General features: G+C 40.2%; 1 protein-coding gene across 3 annotated transcripts in view; it reads right to left on the reverse strand.

The window, feature by feature from the left end:
• TMEM131 (transmembrane protein 131) overlaps positions 1 to 22656 on the reverse strand; it is a 176082-nt gene that overhangs the window by 68241 nt on the left and 85185 nt on the right. For all 3 annotated transcript variants that reach the window (XM_037898654.2, XM_037898658.2, XM_043537576.1), the window contains exons 4-5: positions 19197 to 19265; positions 2084 to 2207 (exon numbers count right to left, since the gene is read on the reverse strand). In XM_037898654.2, coding sequence (XP_037754582.1) covers positions 2084 to 2207; positions 19197 to 19265 — 193 coding nt within the window. The remainder of the gene's footprint in view (positions 1 to 2083; positions 2208 to 19196; positions 19266 to 22656) is intronic.

Consider the following 22656-nt stretch of genomic DNA (forward strand, 5'->3'; position numbering starts at 1 on the left):
TAACTTTACGAAGTATGAAGTGAACACATTAAGGTATTTCTGATCTCAGTGCGACAGTTCAGACCTCGCTGTTCAATTTGGCTTGTATCTGTTATAGCAATATGCTGGCTCTATATGTTTTTTCTATTAATTTTAATTTTCTAAACTGCGTTCAGCTAGGAAACAAATTCCCAATATGAAGTGTTCATTAAACAGGCTAATAGCAGTTGCTTCAAGAAAAATGTTACCTCAAATAACACAAAGATCCTTAAGGTAAACCAGAAACTTTTGGGCTACTTGTTTTTCGGAAGGTTTTTTTAAATGCACAGCATTTTTGTATCCATCTTAAAGGACTCACCTCTTGGACAGGTTCAAAGACTTCTTTTGCAATGGGTGAAAGTATGGATCTGTACCCTTTCAAAATTAAGTAAAGTGAAAGATGCTTCCGAGTACTGTACTGAACATCTAAGCAAATAGGTTAGAACTTTAAAATACAACTGTACTTGTGGACTGATATCTGATTAAAGGATACAGTAATGTATGACTTATAAAAACACCACATGGACTCAGAGCTTCACTCTGGATTACAAGAGAAGGAACGGAACTAGACACAGTTTGTGATTCAGAGGGTCTGATTATACTCTGAAAGTGATTTGCATTATTGATAATTTAACAGTGAATCTCCCCCAGCTGCTCCTCAAGTGATATTTAAAGCAGTTTGGCTGCTAGTGTAAATAGGGGCAAATTGTTTTCAGCATCTCCACAGAAGTGTCCTAGAGGCCTAGTATGATATAGGGTCTGTCAGAGTTTAAAACCATTTGACCCATCTACATTACCAGCCAAACTGTACTGACATCAGTTGACACAGATCTAGAAGGGACCAGTAGACAACCATTGTCAGCAATAGGCTACTGTCCTAATTTAGACAGACTGTGGGGTGGTGGGGGGAGCCTCAGACAGCAACTAGCTGACACAGAACTTCCTAAAAGGTAAGACTTAGCTAGTATTCTTTGTAACAAATCTTAGAGCACAGCTGGTACATTTTTCATAACAATCTTAATCTAGTTGTGCCTGCTTATTTACTGTTTCTAATTTTCTCCCTTATGATAAATGCATTTAAAAACTTTAAAAAAAACCCACACAACCCTGGAATTGGCTGTAGAAACTATTACCACAAAAAAACTGCTGACAGCTGCCAAAAGAGTAAACTGACCGACATTAAAAGACAAGGAAGCAGGAATGACCTAGTGGGCTTAAGGATCAGGCTAAAGGCAGAAGAGCTTCAGTGGCTCCCCCCCAAAAATACTTCAGTCTTAGTTTAATGAGTCCTAAGGATTTCAATGCAGGTTCCTTTCATGGCAAAATTAGTGACGACTTTACTGGAAAGAAATGTTTAGAATGTAAGGGAAAATAGTTTACAAACAATCAGTGGTGCAAGTAGGGCGGTACAGTCCGGTACACCGTAGCAGTAAGATATTTATAGCCGGCCGGTACGGTGTACCGTAAAATCACAGGAGAAGCAGAACATCGGGCCACATCCTCTGGTGCAGCTGTACCACCCCCAGCCCTTCCATGCAGCTGCGTCTCCTCGCTGGGATCTGTACAGCAGCCCCGCTGGAGGATAGGGCTGGAGGTGGTACAGTCGCTCCAGGGCTGAACAGCAGGGCTCTCTTGGGAACCGCAGCAGTGAAAGAAGCAGAATGCCAGCAGCTCCCCCGGAGTGGCTGTACTGTCCCTCATCCCGGGCCCATCCCACGCCCTGTCCTCCGGCGGGGCTGTACAGACCCCAGACAGGACTCAGGAGACGCAGCTGCGTGGAAGGGCTGGGGGGCGGTACAGCCACTCTAGAGGAGTTGCCAGCGTGGGACTGTCCAGTGGGCCCATGTTCTGCTCCTTTCACCGCCGCGGTTCCGGAGAGCCCTGCAGTTGTCTTATCAGTCTTGGTAAAAGTCAAAAGGTAAAGATCAAAAGAACTGAAGAATCCATAAAGTTTTAGATATCCATAAGAAATTTTGTTTCAAGCAAGAGCTACTCATTACAAAGAGAAACAAGTTTTCACAGTCATAAGAAAAACAGGATAACTTTAAAAAGCAGAGTAACTCACCCTATTTTGAAAGAATGATGCATGAAAATGTGATGTTGTAGCAGATATTGATACTAATATAATAGTTTCTTCTGAACTAGGGTTATGTAGATAAACTTTTTCCATTTTTGGCATCCCAACTGGCCTGTCAAAAGACAAGAGAAAGGATAAAAGTCTATTCAGAATGTTTTTACTGTGTTTTATTAGATAAAATTATTATTAGGTTTCATATCACAGAAGACTGGACAAGAAATACAAATTTAAATAAAGCAGTGAAAAGAGTTCACATACATAAGTCCTCATTAAAAGCAGTATGAAGCAATACTTAAGTCTCACCTGGAAATAAGAGAAGCAGCATCTCCTTACAAGCTTGCTCTTGTTCTGTAGTTTAATAATTTTTTTATTTGCTTATACACTTTTCTGTGGTGCTCGTTGTACCTGGACACACCCTAAACCAGGGATCGGCAACCTTTCGCACGCGGCCCGCCAGGGTAAGCCCCCTGGCGGGCCAGGACAGTTTGTTTACCTGCCGTGTCCACAGGTTTGGCAGATTGCAGCTCCCACTGGCTGTAGTTCGCCATTTCAGGCCAATGGGGGCTGCAGGAAGCAGCGGCCAGCACATCCCTCGGCCTGTGTCACTTCCCGCAGCCCCCATTGGCTTGGGACAGCAAACCGCGACCACTGGGAGCTGCGATCGGACGAATCTGCGGACGCTGCAGGTAAACAAACAGGTCCGGCCTGCTAGGGGGCTTACCCTGGCGGGCCGCGTGCAAAAGGTTGCCAATCCCTGCCCTATTAAGAATTTAACCTAAGCACCTCTGTGAAGTAAAGGGATATCACTGTTTTACAGATGGAAAACTGAGACAAAGCCATCTTTCCTTTCTTTTATAAGTTTGTAATATCAAAGCAACTTAAAGAAAAAAGGGAACACACAACATCAATCTGCAACCCTCAAATGCTGAAGTTATTATTTTCATTAGATCATCATGAGCAAGCCCTATCTGGGTCCTGTATTTCCTACCAGTTTACTATATTTTAGAAGCATACAAATATATACATCACTTTTGATTCAGTATTATAATATAATCTAATATTCTTATTTGAATTTTACATCTCTAGGACAACATAGCAAAGGTTCTTAAAATAGCCTGATTTAGTTACCTGAAGTGTATCAGTGCAGAAGCTTTAGAGAGCTGAGAGACTACAAAATCCATTCCCGTGACAAAAATGATAAACTGCAAGCTTTTCAGTAACAAGTGAAATCAAATCGATAATTTGTTCTACGTAGTTTTTTACTCACTTCTTTTATTAAAGCACATATATACTGACAAAACAAGACATGCTTTGATTTCATGATTGCTTTTCAGACTTCAATGTCTCTGAAGAAATTAGTTTTATACCTCATAATACATACCTTTCACATAAATCATTCGTGTGTACATCATGTGTACTTGCTCCCTAAAACTATAGTCTGTGTCTATTCAAATAGTGTACACTTTCATTACAGTAGATACCATACAGCAATTCTAGTAAATAGTTTTATACAAATCAAAAGGGTTGAAGATCCTGGCAACCTATGTTTTGGTTAGTTACCAGTTTACTTAACGAATGCTAGTGTAATTATGCAATTGTTTCTATAACTTTTCATTTTAGGTTCCAAATGTGAAGCAGGATAATTTTGCTGACTGTCAAACAAGTGATTTACAAATACCTGAGTGGTGATAATCAATTTTCCTCACAATTAAATGATCATTTAGGTAATGGAAGATGCTTCCTGTTTATGAAGTAATAAATGTATCCTGTGCTAAGCATCCTGAAGCTAAAGGCCAAGGTGTTATCAAACAAGGATATAGTTACTAACAAGTTATTTTTATTCCACTGAAATACTATCTTCTCACTCTGCATTCTGTTTGGCTTTCTAGAAATGCAGCTATATGTAGCACCTGATAACTGAAGTTATGAATCTGGAAGAGAATCTGATGGCATCTGAAACATATAGCTGCTAGAATTGTTTTAGTGAATATGGAATTTACCCTCTTCTTTAGAGGTAAAGAGGTGGGTAAGTCCCTTGTACTGAGCCATGTTGTACATGTGGCTAAAGCAAGGGTCCTGGTTATTGGCTCAAAAGTAATTCTCAGAGATTTCCATCTGTTCACTGTGGGGCAAGGATAGGTTGTTGAGAAAAGACCTCTACTGAGAACACCTCTGGCTTCTTTTCAATCTATATCTAGTTTGGGATTCTTCAAACAAATGCAGACTTGCTTTCTGAAATTTGTAAGATTTCATTTGAATGTTAAAAGTTTAGTAATCTCAGCAGGAATTCCCATTCAGCCTTAACATCTCACCCTTCCATCTCCACTTCTTTGTGGGAAAATTGGAGGATGAGGAAGAATAGAAAGATTTTTTTTGTGATTTTTGGATTCTTCATTTAGTTAGTTTCAGGAAAAGAGAAATCTAGATCCTCTAACAGGTCTGCTCTGGTTCTAGACAGAGCCTTTATGAATTCTGGGACTGTCTACAAACTTTGGCAGCTGCTGAAAGCTAGTCTAAAGGAAAGCTTCCTATGAAAAAGAGACCTAAGCAAAGGAGATTACTCTGACTTCAGCGACATGTGCAATACCCAGTTTGCCCTAAATGGAAAGGTTATCCTTTCATAATTTTGCTCACTTCTCATCTATTATTAACAGTTCAGCTTTGGACTCCTGCCACAGCTTCATGGAAAGCAAGACGGTGGACAAGACCAAAGCACAAAAAAAAACGTGATCCCTGTTCTGCACTCAGACATACATAATGGTTGGTCTGAGCAATATGGATGAGTTACTTTTCTGACCAAGGTAAGTGAGAGAGAGAAATTGAGATCAGTTGTGTCACTCTAGCAGGGGAAATACAGCAGAAATTAAGAAAGAGATATCACTGCACTGTCAGAGACTGAGATTCTTAATCTTTAAGTTTTAATTAACGTAACAAGTACAAGTATTTTTATAAGGTATATCTTTGGACCAGTCATTGCAGTGCATCAGCCTCTTTTCAATCGGTTTTCAAAGCTCCACAGATGGAAATACTAAGAGCAGGTCATTATCCAACCATGTCACCCAGAATGAACTGGACCAAAGTTATAGAGCAGGTCCTTAAGGAACCCATTTTGAAGCACTTGGAGGAGAGGAAGGTGTTCAGGAACAGTCAACATGGATTCACCAAGGACAATTCATGCCTGACCAACCTGATTGCCTTTTATGATGAGATAAATGGCTCTGAGGATATGGGAAAAGCAGTGAATGTGATATATTTTGACTACAGCAAAGCTTTTGATATGGTCTCCCATAGTATTCTTGCCAGCAAGTTAAAAAAGTACGGATTGGATTAATGGACTATAAAGTGGATAGAAAGCTGGCTAGACTTTTGGGCTCAACAGGTAGTGATCAATGGCTTGATGTCTAATTGGAAGCCAGTATTAAGCAGAGTGCCTTAGGGATTGGTCCCAGGGCCGGTTTTGTTCAACATCTTCATTGATGATCTGGATGATGGGATGGATTGCACCCTCAGCAAGTTTGTAGATGACACTAAGCTGTGGGGGAGAGGTAGATATGCTGGAGGGTAGGGATAGGGTCCAGAGTGACCGAGGCAAATTGGAGGATTGGGCCAAAGGAAATCTGATGAGGTTCAACAAGGACAAGTGCAGAGTCCTGCATTTAGGACGGAAGAATTCCATGCACTGCTACAGGATGGGGACCGACTGGCTAAGCAGCAGTTCTGCAGAAAAGGACCTGGGGATTACAGTGGACGAGAAACTGGATATGAGACAACAGTGTGCCCTTGTTGCCAAGAAGGCTAACAGCACATTGGGCTGCATTAGTAGGAGCAATGCCAGCAGATCGAGGGAAGTGATTATTCCCCTCTATTCAGCACTAGTGAGGCTACATCTGGAGTATTGCATCCAGTTTTGGCCCCCCACTACAGACAGGATGTGGACAAATTGGAGAGAGTCCAGCGGAGGGCAACGAAAATGATGAGGGGGCTGGGGCACATGATTTACGAGGAGAGGCTGAGGGAACTGGGCTTATTTGGTCTGTAGAAGAGAAGAGCGAGGGGGGATTTGATAGCAGCCTTCAATTACCAGAAGGGGGGTTCCAAAGAGGATGGAGCTAGGCTGTTCTCAGTGGTGGCTGATGACAGAACAAGGACAGAACAAGGAACTTGACAGTCTCAAGCTGTAGTGTGGGGGGAGAAGTAGGTTGGATATTAGGAAAAACCATTTCATTAGGAGGGTGGTGAGGCACTGGAATGAGTTACCTAGGGAGGTAGTGGAATCTCCATCCGTAGAGGTTCTTAAGGCCCGGCTTGACAAAGCCCTGGCTGGGATGATTTAGTTGGGGTTGGTCCTGCTTTGAGCAGGGGGTTGGACTACATGACCTCCTGAGGTCTCTTCCAACCCTAATCTTCTATGATTCTATGATACAAGGCTTTAAATTATTGCATTATTTGACCTGCCAGCATCCCTCATTCTAAGGTAAAATAATTGACAAATACAAAACAGATTGCATCAGCTTAACATATTTAAGTTTTGATCTACCAGTAGAACTGTTTTCTAGATTAAGTTTAAACATTAACAAGCAATTCATAGATTCATAAATATTAAGATCAGAAGGGACCATTATGATCATCTAGTCTGACCTCCTGCACAACGCAGGCCACAGAATCTCACCCACCCACTCCTGCAATAAACCTCTCACCTATGTCTGAGCTATTGAAGTCCTCAAACCATGGTTTAAAGACTTCAAGGAGCAGAGAATCCTCCAGCAAGTGACCCATGAAGTGAAGACAAAGCTGTTCTATACTCTCGTCAGAGTAAAAACTGCCTGCCAAATATTAAAACAGAGTTCACAAGCATGATAGAACTATTTGCAATGATAAACAGAAAACAAAACAAAAACTAAAGTTAGTCTTGTAGAATATTAACCTAGGAAGAAAACATTACGCATGGGTTGAGATGTTGCAGATGCTTTTCAACACAAGTGAGGCAAGGCAATTCCGCAGATACATTTTGCCACAGAATGAAGATTTCAGTACCATTTGAAGACTTTCATAGTCTGTCAATCATGATTTAACAACCTCAGCGAATATACTGGTAGACTGCTTTTACAAGATGAATTGTAAATTTAGTGCTTGTGAGAAAGACCAGATTGAAAGAAAATGAAAAGAAAGTCCTCTAGTTACATACTGTTAGAGCTACGGCAGCAGTCAATACATCCCCTCCCTCTTCTAGAGGTATCACCCTCTACAAGTGAGAGGTTAATTTAGTACCTTTCTTCTGTTTAACTGGTGGCAATCCAACATGGTCTACATGGAGCCCCAGTGACGTAGCAACACAGTGCTTAAGAGCTAGTTATTGGGATGGGGGGGAATCCTACACTGGTGAAACAAGCATACTGGATACAATTAGGTTTTTAAAACCAAATTCATTAAGTATCTCAACTGGTAAAATACATGAAATTTCACACTTAAAAAGATCAGGGTTTTCATTCGATACAACATCTACTTGCTTGCCTGAGTCCAAACTGGGACAGTCTGGTGGGCCGTATTATGAAGCCAGCTATGGTGGTGAGACACTAGACTGATACTAGGCTAGGACTATAACAGGGTTTAAAAGAGAACTGGATAAATTCATGGAGGTTAAGTTCATTAATGGCTATTAGCCAGGATGGGTAAGGAGTGGTGTCCCTAGCCTCTGTTTGTCAGAGGGTGGAGATGGATGGCAGGAGAGAGATCACTTGATCATTACCTGTTAGGTTCACTCCTTCTGGGGCACCTGGCATTGGCCACTGTCAGTAGACAGGATACTGGGCTGGATGGACCTTTGATCTGACCCAGTATTGCCATTCTTGGGTTCTTAAGATACGGAAGGGACTAACTACCATATGGAAAAATGACACCAGAGAGGCTGACACTAGATTCCTGGCCAGGAAGAATTGGTTCTCTTTATTAGGAAAGTCTTAACTCCTGAAAGGCATCACTAGGCATGATAAACTGGGCCTGTTCTGGAAGCTGGGAAAAGGAATCTCAGTGTATGCCATAGAGAGAGTGCTGAGACTAGAATAAGGAGCTGGGATATGTTTGGTACATGCCACAGGTACAGTAATGAGAGGAGGGAAAGGAGAACACCCATTGAGATGAATGGGGCAGTTCAGCTTCTCAGAGATAGTATTTCAAGGTGTAATCATCTCCATGGGGTATTTCTCACAGGCATGTTCTCATCTGAATGAGATGAATGGGTCAGCTTACATCTCTGCAAGCCTCCTATGCTGCAGAGGTGTGTGCAGAGCCCCTTCTCACTACAGTAGGCCCCCAATATGGGATGGAGGCTCTGGGGCTACCCTCCTCTTCCCCTTTTACCTCCAGCTCGTACATGTGCTACTTACAGCGCAGGACTACCACTTTTTCTCCTCCCCAAGACTTTTCCAGCCCTACCAGGAGCATGAAGAGACCACCACCAAACAGGACCTAGTTATCTCTAACAAAATCTACTATTTTCCACATCATGTCCAACACAATTCTATATCATCATTCCTCTTCATACACTCTGATGCCTGTACTGTCTGCAGGGAGTAGCTATACTGTATACAGGTAGCAGTTGTAGCAATGTTTCAGAGCTCACAATGCCATTTGAGGAGAGGTAGAGCTGCACCTAGATGAAATCAGGAATGCTTATTTCCTGGACTGTTCATATGCAGGAATTCTAAGTAGATGATCTCACCTTTTACCTCTAAAATCTAAGAGTGTTTTTCTTTTTTAAAAGGTCAATAGCGTTTCAGGGCTTCTAAAATGGATGTCACCGTCACCTCCAAAGGCTGACATTCTACTAGGTATGTCAAGACAGGGAATGTAAGAGTGCTTCATGCCATTCTAATATTTGTGGAGTTCTTGAGGCTACTGAGAATATACATCTGCACTGGCATTTAGACACTGCTATGCACTCTCTCCATTCTCTAGCTACACCGTTCCTCTGGAAAGTTCTAGCAGTCTACTGGCAGAACACAAACCTTAGTCAGGATAATCAAATGTGATCTTCCTAAGCAAGACAATGCCTACAAGTTTCCCCCATGCTACTATTGTGCCCTTTTTCCCCACTGTCCTCCACATGCTTGGGAACGATACAGTCCTCTGATCTGACAGAGGCAGGTGAAGAACACTCAGAAACCAGAGTTAAGATTTTGTGGGAGACATTACCTTAACTCTGCTTTCAGAGGTTTCAGTTTAGCCCCCTCGATGTTTTGAAAGGGTATGAAGCAGCACTAAGCAAGTTTTTTTGGCAGTGAATGTAAGTATTTCATAGGCCCTGATTCTGAAGGGCATGATGTACAAGGGTGCTCAAACCAGGTTGGTTATTAATAGCTTGATTAGTTTCTCAAAGTTACTCTAGCAGGATTTATGGAAGCCTCTGATTTATACATTTAAAGCCCACAAATATGTTTGTTAGAATTGTGGCACAAATTAGGAGGAGAAGGAAATGCAAAATTGATGAACACCACTATCCTATCTTGGTCCACTCGGACTAAATACTTCATAATTTGTAACACCATAAGCTACTCCTTTTTAGGACAAGCCAAACTAAGGACAGAATGTCAGATTTAAAATCTATTTTAAAGTTAGCTATCAAGTTTTATTAAGTTGTGTTGACATCTTAAGACTATCAAGTATATATGTATTAAGGCTTTATTGAAAAATTAAACCTACCAAGAGAAGAAACTACTTGTGAGTAACTGGGTGCCCAAATTTAAATTAGTTTTTGAACTTTCTGTTCTGGATTTAATATTCATGAAATACACCATACAGCGAGCCCTGAAGACTGAAGTTCTCTGTTTGCCCATAAAGCAGGCATGGGCATGCAATATTAGTCATTCTGACCTAACGTGCCTCAACCTTACTCTAGGTAACCCACCTGCAGGAGTCCTATCTTGCAGGCCTTCCTCAAGTAAAACACTCAAAGGCAAAAGTAGTTTTGCCTGACTAAAGCATGGAGGATCATGTCAGTGGTTTTCAACTTTTTCTAGAAGAGGACCCCCCCAAGAACTACCCTTCTATTTAGCAATGTGGGAAATCTGATGCATTAAGGGGGTGGATGTGCAAGGAGTGCAGCACAGCTCAGGTTAGTGGTGGTGTTTGTTATATTTTTTAAATCACTATAGTAAATGTTGCATCAAGGACACCTGCACTGAATTAAAACCATAACAGAGCATTTCTAAATCAATAAGGACAATATTTGAAGAATGTGCTCTACTTCAACAAATTACGGAACAAACAACTTTATCACATGGCTTCTCTGTAAGTACTATAAAAAAAACACAGTATTCTACATGAACGAAGCACTATATTTATAAGCAGATTTTTTTGGAAATGCTCCAAGCAGAGGGCATGATGAAATGCAATAAAGATAAATGATTTCTTTCTTTGGTATACCTTGCAATCATCTACAGATTGGGTACTACGAATGTCCTGTTTTAAGTGTTCTATAACTTCAAGGAAATATTCCAATGATTCATAGTAAGGATGATTTCAACCATTCCTCTAAACCTCTGGAAAAGTATTTTTATTTGTGTTTTTTTTTTTTTTGCATTTTAAACTAGTAAATGGTTCTCTACCAGGCAGGAATTTTGAAGCTCCATAATCCTTTATGCTAGACTGCATGGGTTCTCAAACTTCATTGCACTGCGGCCCTCTTCTGACAACAAATATTACTACACAACCCCAGGAGGGGGGACCGAAGGGCTAAGCCCCCCCCCCCCCCGCCCACCTGTTGCCCCAAGTGGAGGGGGCAAAACCCAAGCGCAACTGCCCGTGGTGGTGGGGGGGGGAAGGGGGGGGGCGGAGCAAAGCCAAAGCCCATCAGCTTCATATCCGGGCAGGGGGCCTATAACCTGAGCCCTGCTGCCCAGGGCTGAAGCCCTTGTGCTTTGGACCTGGGTGGTGGGGCTTGTGCTTCAGGTCTGGCCCCGGGTCCCAGCAAATCTAACACCAGCCCTGGTGACCCCATTCAAGTGGGGTCCTGACGCACAGTTTGAGAACTGCTGTGCTAGAGAAAGAGATATGAAAACTCATGTATAGACAGACAAATATTCAGCAGGATTCTGTTATAAAGTATTTGGTTGTAAGTAAAAAAAAAAGTTTTTAAAAAACAAAACAAACCCCAGACACTTAAAATAAAATGGTTTATCAGCACATCAGCATGCAAGAGATACTCAGCTGACAGCCATTAGCTTTATTATTCATCAGGCATTTTACAGACCAAAAAAAAAAAAAAAATCCTGCTCAATGCTGAGCTGGTGTAGACAGAATGTTTGAATTTAAGCAGCCCTCAAGTTGTTCTTAGTTTGGACAGTAACCAGTTGATCAAGAAGCCACAAAGGTTCCTTCCAGATCACCTGTGAGATGCCACGGATGATACGGCTCTCCGATTACAGTTTGTATTTTTGTTGCAATGTCTTTCCTTCACGAAAGAAATTGTGTTTGGTATATTATGTTGTGTGCCATCTTCTCACTGCCTCAATTTCTTCCGGTTTCAGAGTAACAGCCACGTTAGTCTGTATTTGCAAAAAGAAAAGGAGTACTTGTGGCACCTTAGAGACTAACCAATTTATTTGAGCATAAGCTTTCGTGAGCTACAGCTCACTTCATCCGAATTTATAACAGCCAGGGCTGGCATTAAAGGGTAGCAAGCAGGGCAATTGCTTGGGGCCCATGCCACAGGGGGCCCCACAAAGCTAAGCTGCTCAAGCTTCAGCTTGAGGCCTGAGTGGTGGGGCTTTGATTTTCTGCCCTGGGCCCCAGTGAGTCTGATGCAGGTCCTGCTTGGTGGACCCCCTAAAACCTCCTTATGGGCCCTGGACTCCTGGTTGAGAACCGCTGCACTAGAGCACACTCCCTTCCAGAGCCTGGAATGGAACCCGGGATTCCTGAGTCTCACCATTCCTCTGCTGTCAGCAAGTATGTGAAACCCACTGGCAAGGTGTATATCTCATCCCCCTCAAATGATGGTCCATATAGAGGATGACAACCTACTACTGCTAGCAATTACTATGTTAGCTCAAACAGTAGAAGTCTGTGAGGTGGATCAAAGGTTTCAACTCTGCTGATGACCCATGTGGAGGTCGTTATGTGACAATGTAATTTGTTTTTTTCAGTTTAAAAAAAACCCTAGGAAATAGCACACAAAACACTACATTAAAAGATTAAGGCTGCGAAGTCAAGCACTTAAAAGTTAAGTGAGAACCACCCATTATGTGCAGTGAAAAAGGCAGGAGCGCTAAGAAAAAAAAATGTGATCATGTAATTAAGACTATCATAATGAATACACAGGAGGGGGCCAAATTAAGTTTATGCAGACAGTCTTCATTTTGGCATTCCCCAGTTTGAGTGCTTGACTTTGCTACCTTAATGGTTTTTAAACATAGTTTGTGTGCGTTTAATAGAAGTATAAGGTGTTCATTGTTTTCTGACTGTTGTCTACCACTGTTACAAGTTTCAATGCCCTAGGAATTCATGATTTATCCCATGCTACCCCAAATACTTGGGAGAAGCTCTCTGTAAACATCTGCAAAGCCATCTCATTATTCTCTTTCAAATCCCTCAAAACTCTCCTTTGCTGTGATGCTACAAAAAACAACCTTGACAGGGGTTAGGCCACTAGTGTACAGAGCCACTGACTATCATGCTGACCAATATTGTCTCCTTATACTCTGTCTATCCATTTTAGGTCTCTTGCCTTAGATTATAAGCGTACTGGGGCAGGGGATGTCTTTCTGTGCTGTGTTTGTACGATGAGGTTCTGATCCATGACTAGGCCCCTACGCCCTATGGCAAAAACAACAGATACCACTGATTACAAGAGATGTCACATTTGGGCAGAAATTGTGTGCCTCAACTTATTACTTGAATAAGACTGCTACTGAATAGTGCATTGAGAACTGCATAGAACATAAAAGACTGCTACAACACTTTACAGAAGGTAATGACAGATCCATTTCTTGTCTCTGTCTGGCAGAAGGGAAGAATGATACACTGAGTGGGTTGGTACAGAATTAAACAATAATAATTCTGACAAGATTAACTTCAATTTATTATTTAAATCCATATTGTATTAAGTGAGACTAAAGTATTTATGCAAAAAAGGATATTCTGAGTTCAAATAAATACTTTCACAAAGCTTATTAACAGCACAAGTCTTCTTGATAAAATTGATTATACTCTATCTACAAATAACATTTCAAAGACGTGCATACGAAGAATGGATTCTAGTGCAATATTTTAAAAATGTACTTTGTACATATGTTCAAGTCTGTGCATTTAATCTTCTATGCATGACCCCAGGGAAGTCAGGTGAGACTCTGGTCCAGTAATATGAACTGTAGTTGTCTGTTTGAGACAATACAAGCGATTCAAAAACCCAGCCCATCTCAATCTTTCATAGCTGTGTTAGTCTTCTAATACCACGAGGATTTTTAAAAACACAGTAAAAATGTAATGTCACTAATGAAAACAGATGTAACTGAATACACACAAGTTTGCTAGGAAGGAACCATTTCATTTCATTTATTACAGCTATCCTTTTCACTAGGAATAGTATCTAACTCAATTAAATTGAAATCAGATTACTTAATGAACTTACGACTCAACAATAAGGATGCCGAATCTGGCTCTTTAGTTGTAGATCAGAAATTAGACTGAAAAACATCCATCAACTCTCAATTACTGGATTCAAGATATAAACTTAAGTAGTCAGACATTTATTGTCCAATGACAAAGAGGGCTGATTAATTCCAATAAGTAATTCTCATGCAAAACATTTAACCTGGAGCTAAGGTTGTAAATACCTATGTATTGTTTTAGGAGGGACAGAAGGACATTGACTATTGAGAATATGTATCTTTAGAAAATTACAGCAAACATCAGAAAGCCTCAAAATCCAAAATTAAGATGACATTCAAAGAAATCAAAAGCATTACAATGTCTGGAAATGTACAGTTATGGTCACTCAGACATTAACACTACCCCCATCCAGGGCCAGCCTTCCTCTGTGTGCATGCAATGTGCCTTGTATGTATGATGGATAAGAAATTTGTACAAGGACTTCAAAGTAGCTATATATCCACGGACTGCAGATTAACAAGTGCTCTGGCAAAAGTTCTCTTAATATATACATTTAAGTAAAAATAAAAAGCCTATACTGTACTGGATAATTACAGTAACATACATCGCATCATGTACTCCTGGCTTTACCATGTAGTTATTAAATGATAAAAATATAAGTAAACACATGTATTGAATCCTGGATGTTTGAGTTGACACAGCATACCACTCACTCAAATAAAAGATATTATTCAACATTGTATGGCCAAATTTTCAAGCAAGATCTCAGCTGAGAATGGTACAACTTTGTGCCTGCTATTCATGTTTTTTCCATGCAATTCAGTTCAGTCATAAAAATGGAAATCCAGTTTGAAAAATCAGGCCAGTAATGAGATATACCATATTTATACATTTCTCTTAAAAAGCCAAGATCTAAAATTCAAACTTATATGGGGTATTCAAAGAATGTATGGGCTATTTTCAAAGGATAAACAAATAACTGAATATATAAACATACAGCATATACATCTGCTGTGATATAAATAGAACTGTGCTTTTTAAAAAAAAAAACAAAAAAAAAAACACAAGGTAGTTTTAAGTTGACCCAAAGCTATCTGCAAATTTACCAAATAATTTTGGCCAAAACTTTTTCGACACTTTGATACCATTTACAAAATGACATGAAGAGGAGATGGTGGTGCCTCCTTATAACTTTTAGCCCAGTGGTTTGATCGCTCACCTGGGACATGGAATAATTGGTGTTCACTAATGAATGACACAATTAATAGGCATTTGGCTAGGGGAAAAGTGAGACTGATTCTCTAGCCTGGTGGCTAAGGTACTCACCCAGGAGGTGGGAGACCCAAATTCAAGTCCCTACTCCAATGACTATTTATAAAAACCAGAACACATTCAACATGAGAGACAGAGAGATCTGCCCCAGAATATCCTATAGCCCTGTTGCTAGAGCATGCTCCTGAGAAATGGGAGACCCAAATTCAAACCCTTCTTCACATCAGGAGAGGGTGAACTACATCCCAGGTGAATGCACTAGGCTAACTGCCAGCCTCATTTTGTGAGTATAGTCCTTTAAAAATGCCTAAAACAAAATGTTTTGGATCAAATTAAACATTCATTCAGCCCAAAACAGGGGCTTTTGTTTGGCTGGTTTTTTCCTGAAATTTTTATATTCAGTTTGACTCCAGATTTTTTTTCACGACTTTTTGGACCCACCAGCAAATCCAGACATCAGTTATTCGTCCAGCTCTAATATATCCATCATTCTATCACTCTGAAGGCAATTTTTCCATTAAGACTACATACTTACAAAAAACAACAAACATTTACACGATGAAGTCATGAGAACACAGTAATCTTGTATCCAGATCCAATACAGGAAATGTAGGTCTAGAATAGCTTTAAGGAGACAAACTGATATTTGATTTTCTGGATTGCCACCAGACACTAACAGAGCAAATTTTAACAATTCCATACCAACATTAGCTTTCTAATTATTAAGAAAAAATATTGCAATCTTTTGGCAAAATCTGCCTACCCCCAGCCGTGATTTAGATGTCAAGTATTTTATGTCATGGGAGGCATGTGTCAGCTTATGAACAAAGTAAATGTTCCTCGTTTCCTTAACACATTACTTCCCTGAGTTATAGTCAGGGCCGGATTTACACCTTATGGACCCCTAGGCACAGCATTTTCAACGCCCCTGCTGCCTCCAGCTGATCTTCATTTTGCAGACAGTTTTAGAAAGATAAGGTGTCCCTTAACACCAACACCCTTAGGCACGTGGAATATAAAGAAAAGCCTGGTTATAGTCTACCTTGTTCTGATGTTCCAAGATGAATTTTATGCTGAACTCTCACACGTCTTATTCTTCTGAATGCTAGTAATTACACAGACGTGCTTTATGAAAACATTTATTGATAAAGAAATTCTCTGAATTTCTATCTTTCCCTTTTGAACTATTAACTGACTTTGGACAAGATTTCAAACCTCTGTGCCTCAAGGTTAAATTCCCAATCCCTATTTAGGCACTTAAATAGAAGTGGTTTAATTTTTAGTAACTCAAGCTTCCACTAAAGCCAAATGGCAGGTCACTTTTCTTTGTGTACATAAACATGCCTTAGCTTTAGGCAGCCAGTTTTGAAGTGACTGGCCTATATTTTTGAAGCCAAGCAAGCTTTTTGTTTTAACTGATATAAAAAAGAGCTCAAACATTTTCTCCACTAATGATACAGTCCTACTACAATTTTAACAAATCTATCATAATAGCAGACCGTTGTCTTCTGCCTAAATTTATAATCGCAGCAAAGCATTTCAACTTTCTACAGCAGGTAAATATATTTAACATTTGTATTTTTAAAAAGTGAAGAAAACATTTAACGAACCAGTGACACATATGCTCCCATTACAACTTTTAACTGAGAAATTTCCGTATTCGGTTAAAAAGCCCACATCATTTGGCACTAATTCTATACAACTGCACACGTCCTTTGCATATCATAAACTTGAACAGTTTTGGCAGTGTTTCAGATCTATATTAACTGGACTTGTTTCAAAGTGACAGTTCTAGAAGGATAGATTTATGTAAAAACCAACTGAACCATAATGAAGAGCAAACTTACTAGAACGAACATTTAAGACATAAGTTTTAAGGCTAAAACACTGATATTTTATATTTATATTCATATTTTTATGACAAATATAGATATTCAGTACTTCTGAAACAAAAAAAATTTGGAAGTTCACATAACTCATTTAATTTCCTTCAGATGTGCATACAGAAAATCATTTTAAAAGCGAGATTTTTCTACAAAGTAAAGGAGTAGAAGCAATTAACATTATGATAAAAAGCTGCACAAAAATTAAAAATAAATTTTAACTGTTAAAAGAATGCTGTGTATTCACTACAAATCAAAACTTCTTCAGGAATTCCCCCATACATTTACTTTATTCTTATTCAGTAACTAAGACCATATAATCAAACCTGTGTCATAGAAAAAAAGTTATCTAGATGAGCAGTCTTTAAACTTACTGAATTTAGAAGTTCTTGTACTGCATTATTTATATGAATGATATTCAATCAAATTTTGTGGTTATAGCAGAGATGTGACTAACATGGCATTTTTGTACTGGACAGTTTTGCTTAAACATCATAATAAGGAAATAACTACAGTTAGTTTTCTGACCATGACCACATACTGACATTTAAAAATCAAGAAAGTTCCCAAACCAAAGTACTGAAATATAGACAAACCTAAGATGGTTGATTAGCTTCTCTTACAAGTTCTTTTTGTAACAATGTGTTAATATAAATGTGGCACATTAGCTGTAGTCTGTTGTTCACTGCACTGACAAAGGCCATAGAATAAAATATAGAATATCAGGGTTGGAAGAGACGTCAGGAGGTCATCTAGTCCAATCCCCTGCTCAAAGCAGGACCAATCCCCAACTAAATCATCCCAGCCAGGGCTTTGTCAAGCCTGACCTTAAAAACCTCTAAGGAAGGAGATTCCACCACCTCCCTAGGTAACCCATTCCAGTGCTTTACTGCCCCCCAAGTGAAAAAGTTTTTCCCAATATCCAACCTAAACCTCCCCCACTGCAACTTGAGACCATTACTCCTTGTTCTGCAATCTGCTAGCACTGAGAACAGTCTAGATCCATCCTCTTTCAGGTAGTTGAAAGTAGATATCAAATCCCCCCTCATTCTTCTCTTCTGCAGACTAAATAATCCCAGTTCCCTCAGCCTCTCCTCATAAGTCATGTACTCCAGCCCCCTAATTATTTTTGTTGCCCTCCACTGGACTCTTTCCAATTTTTCCACATCCTTCTTGTAGTGTGGAGCCCAAAATTGGACACAGTACTCCAGATGAGGCCTCACCAATGTCGAATAGAAGGGAATCATCACATACCTCATCTGCTGACAATGCTCCTACTTACACTGTCCAAAATGCTGTTAGCCTTGTTGGCAACAAGGGTACATTGTTGACTCATATCCAGCTTCTCGTCCACTGTAACCCCTACGTCCTTTTCTGCAGAACTGCTGCCTAGCCACTCGGTCCCTAGTCTGTAGCGGTGCATGGGATTCTTCGTCCTAAGTGCAGGACTCTGCACTTGTCCTTGTTGAACCTCATCAGATTTCTTTTGGCCCAATCCTCTAATTTGTCTAGGGCCCTCTATATCCTATCCCTACCCTCCAGCATATCTACCACTCCTCCCAGTTTAGTGTCATCTCCAAACTTGCTGAGGGTGCAATCCACACCATCCTCCAGATTAAATGAAGTTATTGAACAAAACCAGCCCCAGGACCAACCCTTGGGGCACTCTGCTTGATACAAGCTGCCAACTAGACATGGAGCCATTGATCACTACCTGTTGAACCCAATGATCTAGCCAGCTTTCTATCCACCTTATAGTCCATTCATTCAGCCCATACTTCTTTAACTTGCATTAATACTTGTAAAATAAAGCACTTTCATATAGCTTTAATGTTTAGCGACTTATTTACTATAAAAGGGAGAAGGATACTTCCATGTGCATAGGGTATTCCTGGGCAACCACTTTGACAAAATATATACATGACTCCCTTTCCCTCCATAGGTTAACAAATAACTCAGGATCAGCATAATATTCCAGCTTGGACAGGCAAAAACTTCCACTATTTTTCCGATACTCCTCTACATCCCCCACATTGTGCCATTACTCTTTCCTACAAATAGGAAGTAATCCAGCTAGCTTCACTGTAGCATGCAATGAAAGCAGACTCTGCTTAAAACAAACTATTCCTCCACATCTTAGACCAACTGTACAAAACAAGTCAAGAGCCTAGTTTTAGCTAAGAGTCAAAGATGGTCGATATCCCATGGTGACGAGTATAGCTAGGCCAGCTGCAATAATGCATATACATTTAAAGTTCTGCCCATCAAGTATGTGTGTTGTTTAGGTTAGTTTTTGTATTGGTCTAACTAGGACAGAAATTAAAAGCTTCCCAACTTACTGTTCATGGAAATCCAGCATCGGTGGTTCAAACCGGATAGGTCTGCAATTCCCCCGATACAGAGACACACTGTGGGGGAAAAAAAATAAGGCTCTAACAGAAGTAGCAACAACAAATACATTTTCTCTCCACACATCTCAATTCCTCCTTTCCTATCAAGTAATTTCTGGAGGCTAGTACTGTTATAATTACTTTAGATGAAGGAAGAATTTAACAAATTTGTGCAACCAGTGACGTTCATATAGCATTTACTCAAGTTGTTACTGTGCAGTGCTTCAGTGCATACATTTATGAATAAACTCACTGGATGATTTTAAGCAAACTGATCTGAAAATTATTTTGAATGCAGTCTATCAAATGAAGAGACAAACAGGATTATGTTATGCTAAGACTATACATTTTAAATGGTTTAAGCTAACATTTTAATTTTTCCCTCCACAATTATATCCATTCCAATATAAACAAAATACCAAGACGAAACATTAGGGAAATACATCAATGTCCACATCAATGTCCAAGCACATATGTCCATTAGGACATATGACAATATTTCATGCACATATGATTGGTCTCTTACAGACCCAAATCCACGTTACAAAGAGGAACAAGAAGGAAGAGTAATTAATTTCAAATTGAAATTGAACTTGGCTTGCTGACCCCAAAATATTTTACTTCACTTTGAATGAAACTGATGTGATTGAATTGGAACTGCTCTGTAATTTATGAATACTGTATGCTAACCTGGTCATTGCTTTAGTGTACAACTATATTGGTTTAGTTTAAAAGGGAGTTGTAAGAAAAACAAGCAGGAAGGGGGAAAATGGCTCAAAATAAGCCACTTCTCAGCAAAACAGGAAAAGGCCTGGGTACCAGAAAATCAAGGGAACTGTGGCAGGTTTTAAAGAAAGAATCCTCTCAAGGGAAGAGGGGAGTTGTTCCGAGGAACTACACAGAGACGGACAGTTTCTGGGGGTGTCTGAAGAAGTTAGCACTGACTAGATAACTAATGGAATGCTAAAGCATATTATACTCTTCAGCCACTAGGTGGCATCGTGTATAACAGAGTAGAACCTCAACGTTACAAACACCTTGAGAATGAAGGTATTCGTAACTCTGAAATGTTCATAACTAAACAAAACATTACATTGGGGTAATGTAACACAGGGCCTGGTCTATGAGTGGGAAAATTTTGGATTTGTATCCCAAGATAGGTAAAGGCCCCTGACACCTGAGGGAGCGCCATTAGAGAGACCAGAAAAGGGACAGTAGTGCAACTAGCCCTGTAATTGTGACAATGGGATTTGAAAAGAAATTGTGCACTTAATGAGAACTTAAGTCTCATTGTACTTCGAAGAAAAGCGAAATATTGATCAAATTTAAGGGCATATGTCCACATTCCAACCACAGTGTAGTTGGGGAACCAATTACAAAATTAAAATACCAGACAGAATCTTAACTGTATTTTAGAACCAGATTAAAGCCTTGGCCATGACCAATCCAGTAATATGTTTGCAAAGCCAATGAAGTCTTAGCAATATGAACCCTCAGCAAAGATCTAACAGCTGAGTGCTGAAGTGAGAAGTGGCCATGTCAGAAAATTAGCAAGGCTCTACTGTGTAACTAAGCCACTTGCAGGTGGTCATCACTGACAGAGTGGTTGCGCATATTCATAGTTGATTTAGAGTTCAGCCATTAAGAAGTTACAGAGATGCCATAATGCAGATTTTTAAGTTTTATTCTAACCCACACAATATAGTTTCAAAACATAGTGCCCACCTTTCTCAAATAACTATCTCAATGCAAATTGCTCAACATTGCAATATAAAACCTTCTTTGGACCCATATACTTCTCTCAATTTACTGCTTCTGCTCCAACTGTGCTATTTTAAAACAGTATAACAAATTTGCTCCAAAGGAGACAAGCTTGGGCCTTTCTGCTATGAAGACAGTTATTAGTACTGGCTGCAACTACTCTCCTATATGGATTTTAAGATAGTTTTGAATTGTAATCTAAAGCAATCTTTTTGGTATAATATGGTTTGGAACTAGTGGCGCTCTTAGGGATAACTCAATACCTTGTCAGGAGGCCATGTCTGGGGGCAGGGCTGGAACAGAACGTTTCTCCATGCCCCCTTAGTTTGGGGACCTCTGGGTTACAGTTTGCTCACTTTTTGACTGTTTTCTTCACAACCATAATGGCTAGAGACTTTTAAATAAAAAGATAAAATTCTGGAGAACAAGATAGTAGCAACAGGGTCACATTCTGTGATACTCTACCTAATTTGAGCCCTAGCCCTCTATGCTGTTAGAGGAGCTTTAGACATTTTAAAATAATTTCCTTTTGCCAATGATCTTTTCTGAATCCTAATTTCCCCCATGTGTGTATTCTAAGGCATTTGGATTCAGAGCCTATTCTTCAGTTCCAGAAGGGTATAAACAAACAGGAATTAATGGAGAAAATTCATAGAAGAGTAACAAAGGTGACTAGGACCCTAAAGGGACAGATTTATGAAGAAAGAAATTAATACAGTTTGGTTAAACAAAGAAAAAAGTGAAAACGGCATATAATGGTCTACATTTGTAGGGTTAAACTCCAATGGTTTACCTCAGTATCTTAAACTATAACTAAGAATAATTAAATGAAAAGAGTACCAGGAAAAACAACTTAACAGTAAAGTCCATGACTGTGGTATAGTCTTTCAATAGAAGGAGTTGAAGTACTATTTCTTGTACAGTGTTTATAACTAGACTGAACAGGAGTCTAAGAAAATAAACAGGGATCAAATTCTACATTGGCATGAAGAATGCACTACATGTCCCAGTAGATTTTCTCCCTCTCTAATTTTTTAGATGAAATAGGTTCTGAGACTGTCTGGAGCTACCTATCTACCCACCCAAATCATTTCTTATGCAATGATAAGAGCCTTAAAGAAGCCAGCTGTTTAAGTGTTTTATTAGAACTATATAGACATCAGATTTACGCTAGAGTTTGCTCACCAAAATGAGGCATTTATGACTAGGGGATCCATTTCAACTAAGGTAATATGAAAGTTGAACTCAAAAGAAAGTGGCTTAGAGCAGGGGTCTCAAACTTGCAGCCCGCGAACCTCCCCAATGTGGCCCACGGGGCTCCAGCAGTTTTGGAGGCCGGGTCTTGGCCCCATCTGCTGCCCCCGGATGCTCCCCCACAGGTGATTTAAAATGGCCTGGAGCCCTGGCAGCGCAACAGAGCTGAGCAGCATCTGCCTGCTCGCTCCATCTGTCTGCTGGCCCCTCCCTGTGGCCCCTGAGCCAAGTGCCCCTGCAGCCAAGCATGGCTGTGCTTCCATGTGCTGCCCCTGCCCAAGTGCCCCTGCGGCCAATGGGAAGCGGTGGGGGCGGTGCCTGGGGGTGGGGGCGGTGCCTGGGGTGGCAGCACACACAGGACCCCCAGCCCGCAGTGCCTGGGGTGGCAGCACAC

This window comes from Chelonia mydas, chromosome 1 (genome assembly GCF_015237465.2).
Source record: "Chelonia mydas isolate rCheMyd1 chromosome 1, rCheMyd1.pri.v2, whole genome shotgun sequence".
Taxonomy (NCBI): Eukaryota; Metazoa; Chordata; order Testudines; family Cheloniidae; genus Chelonia; species Chelonia mydas.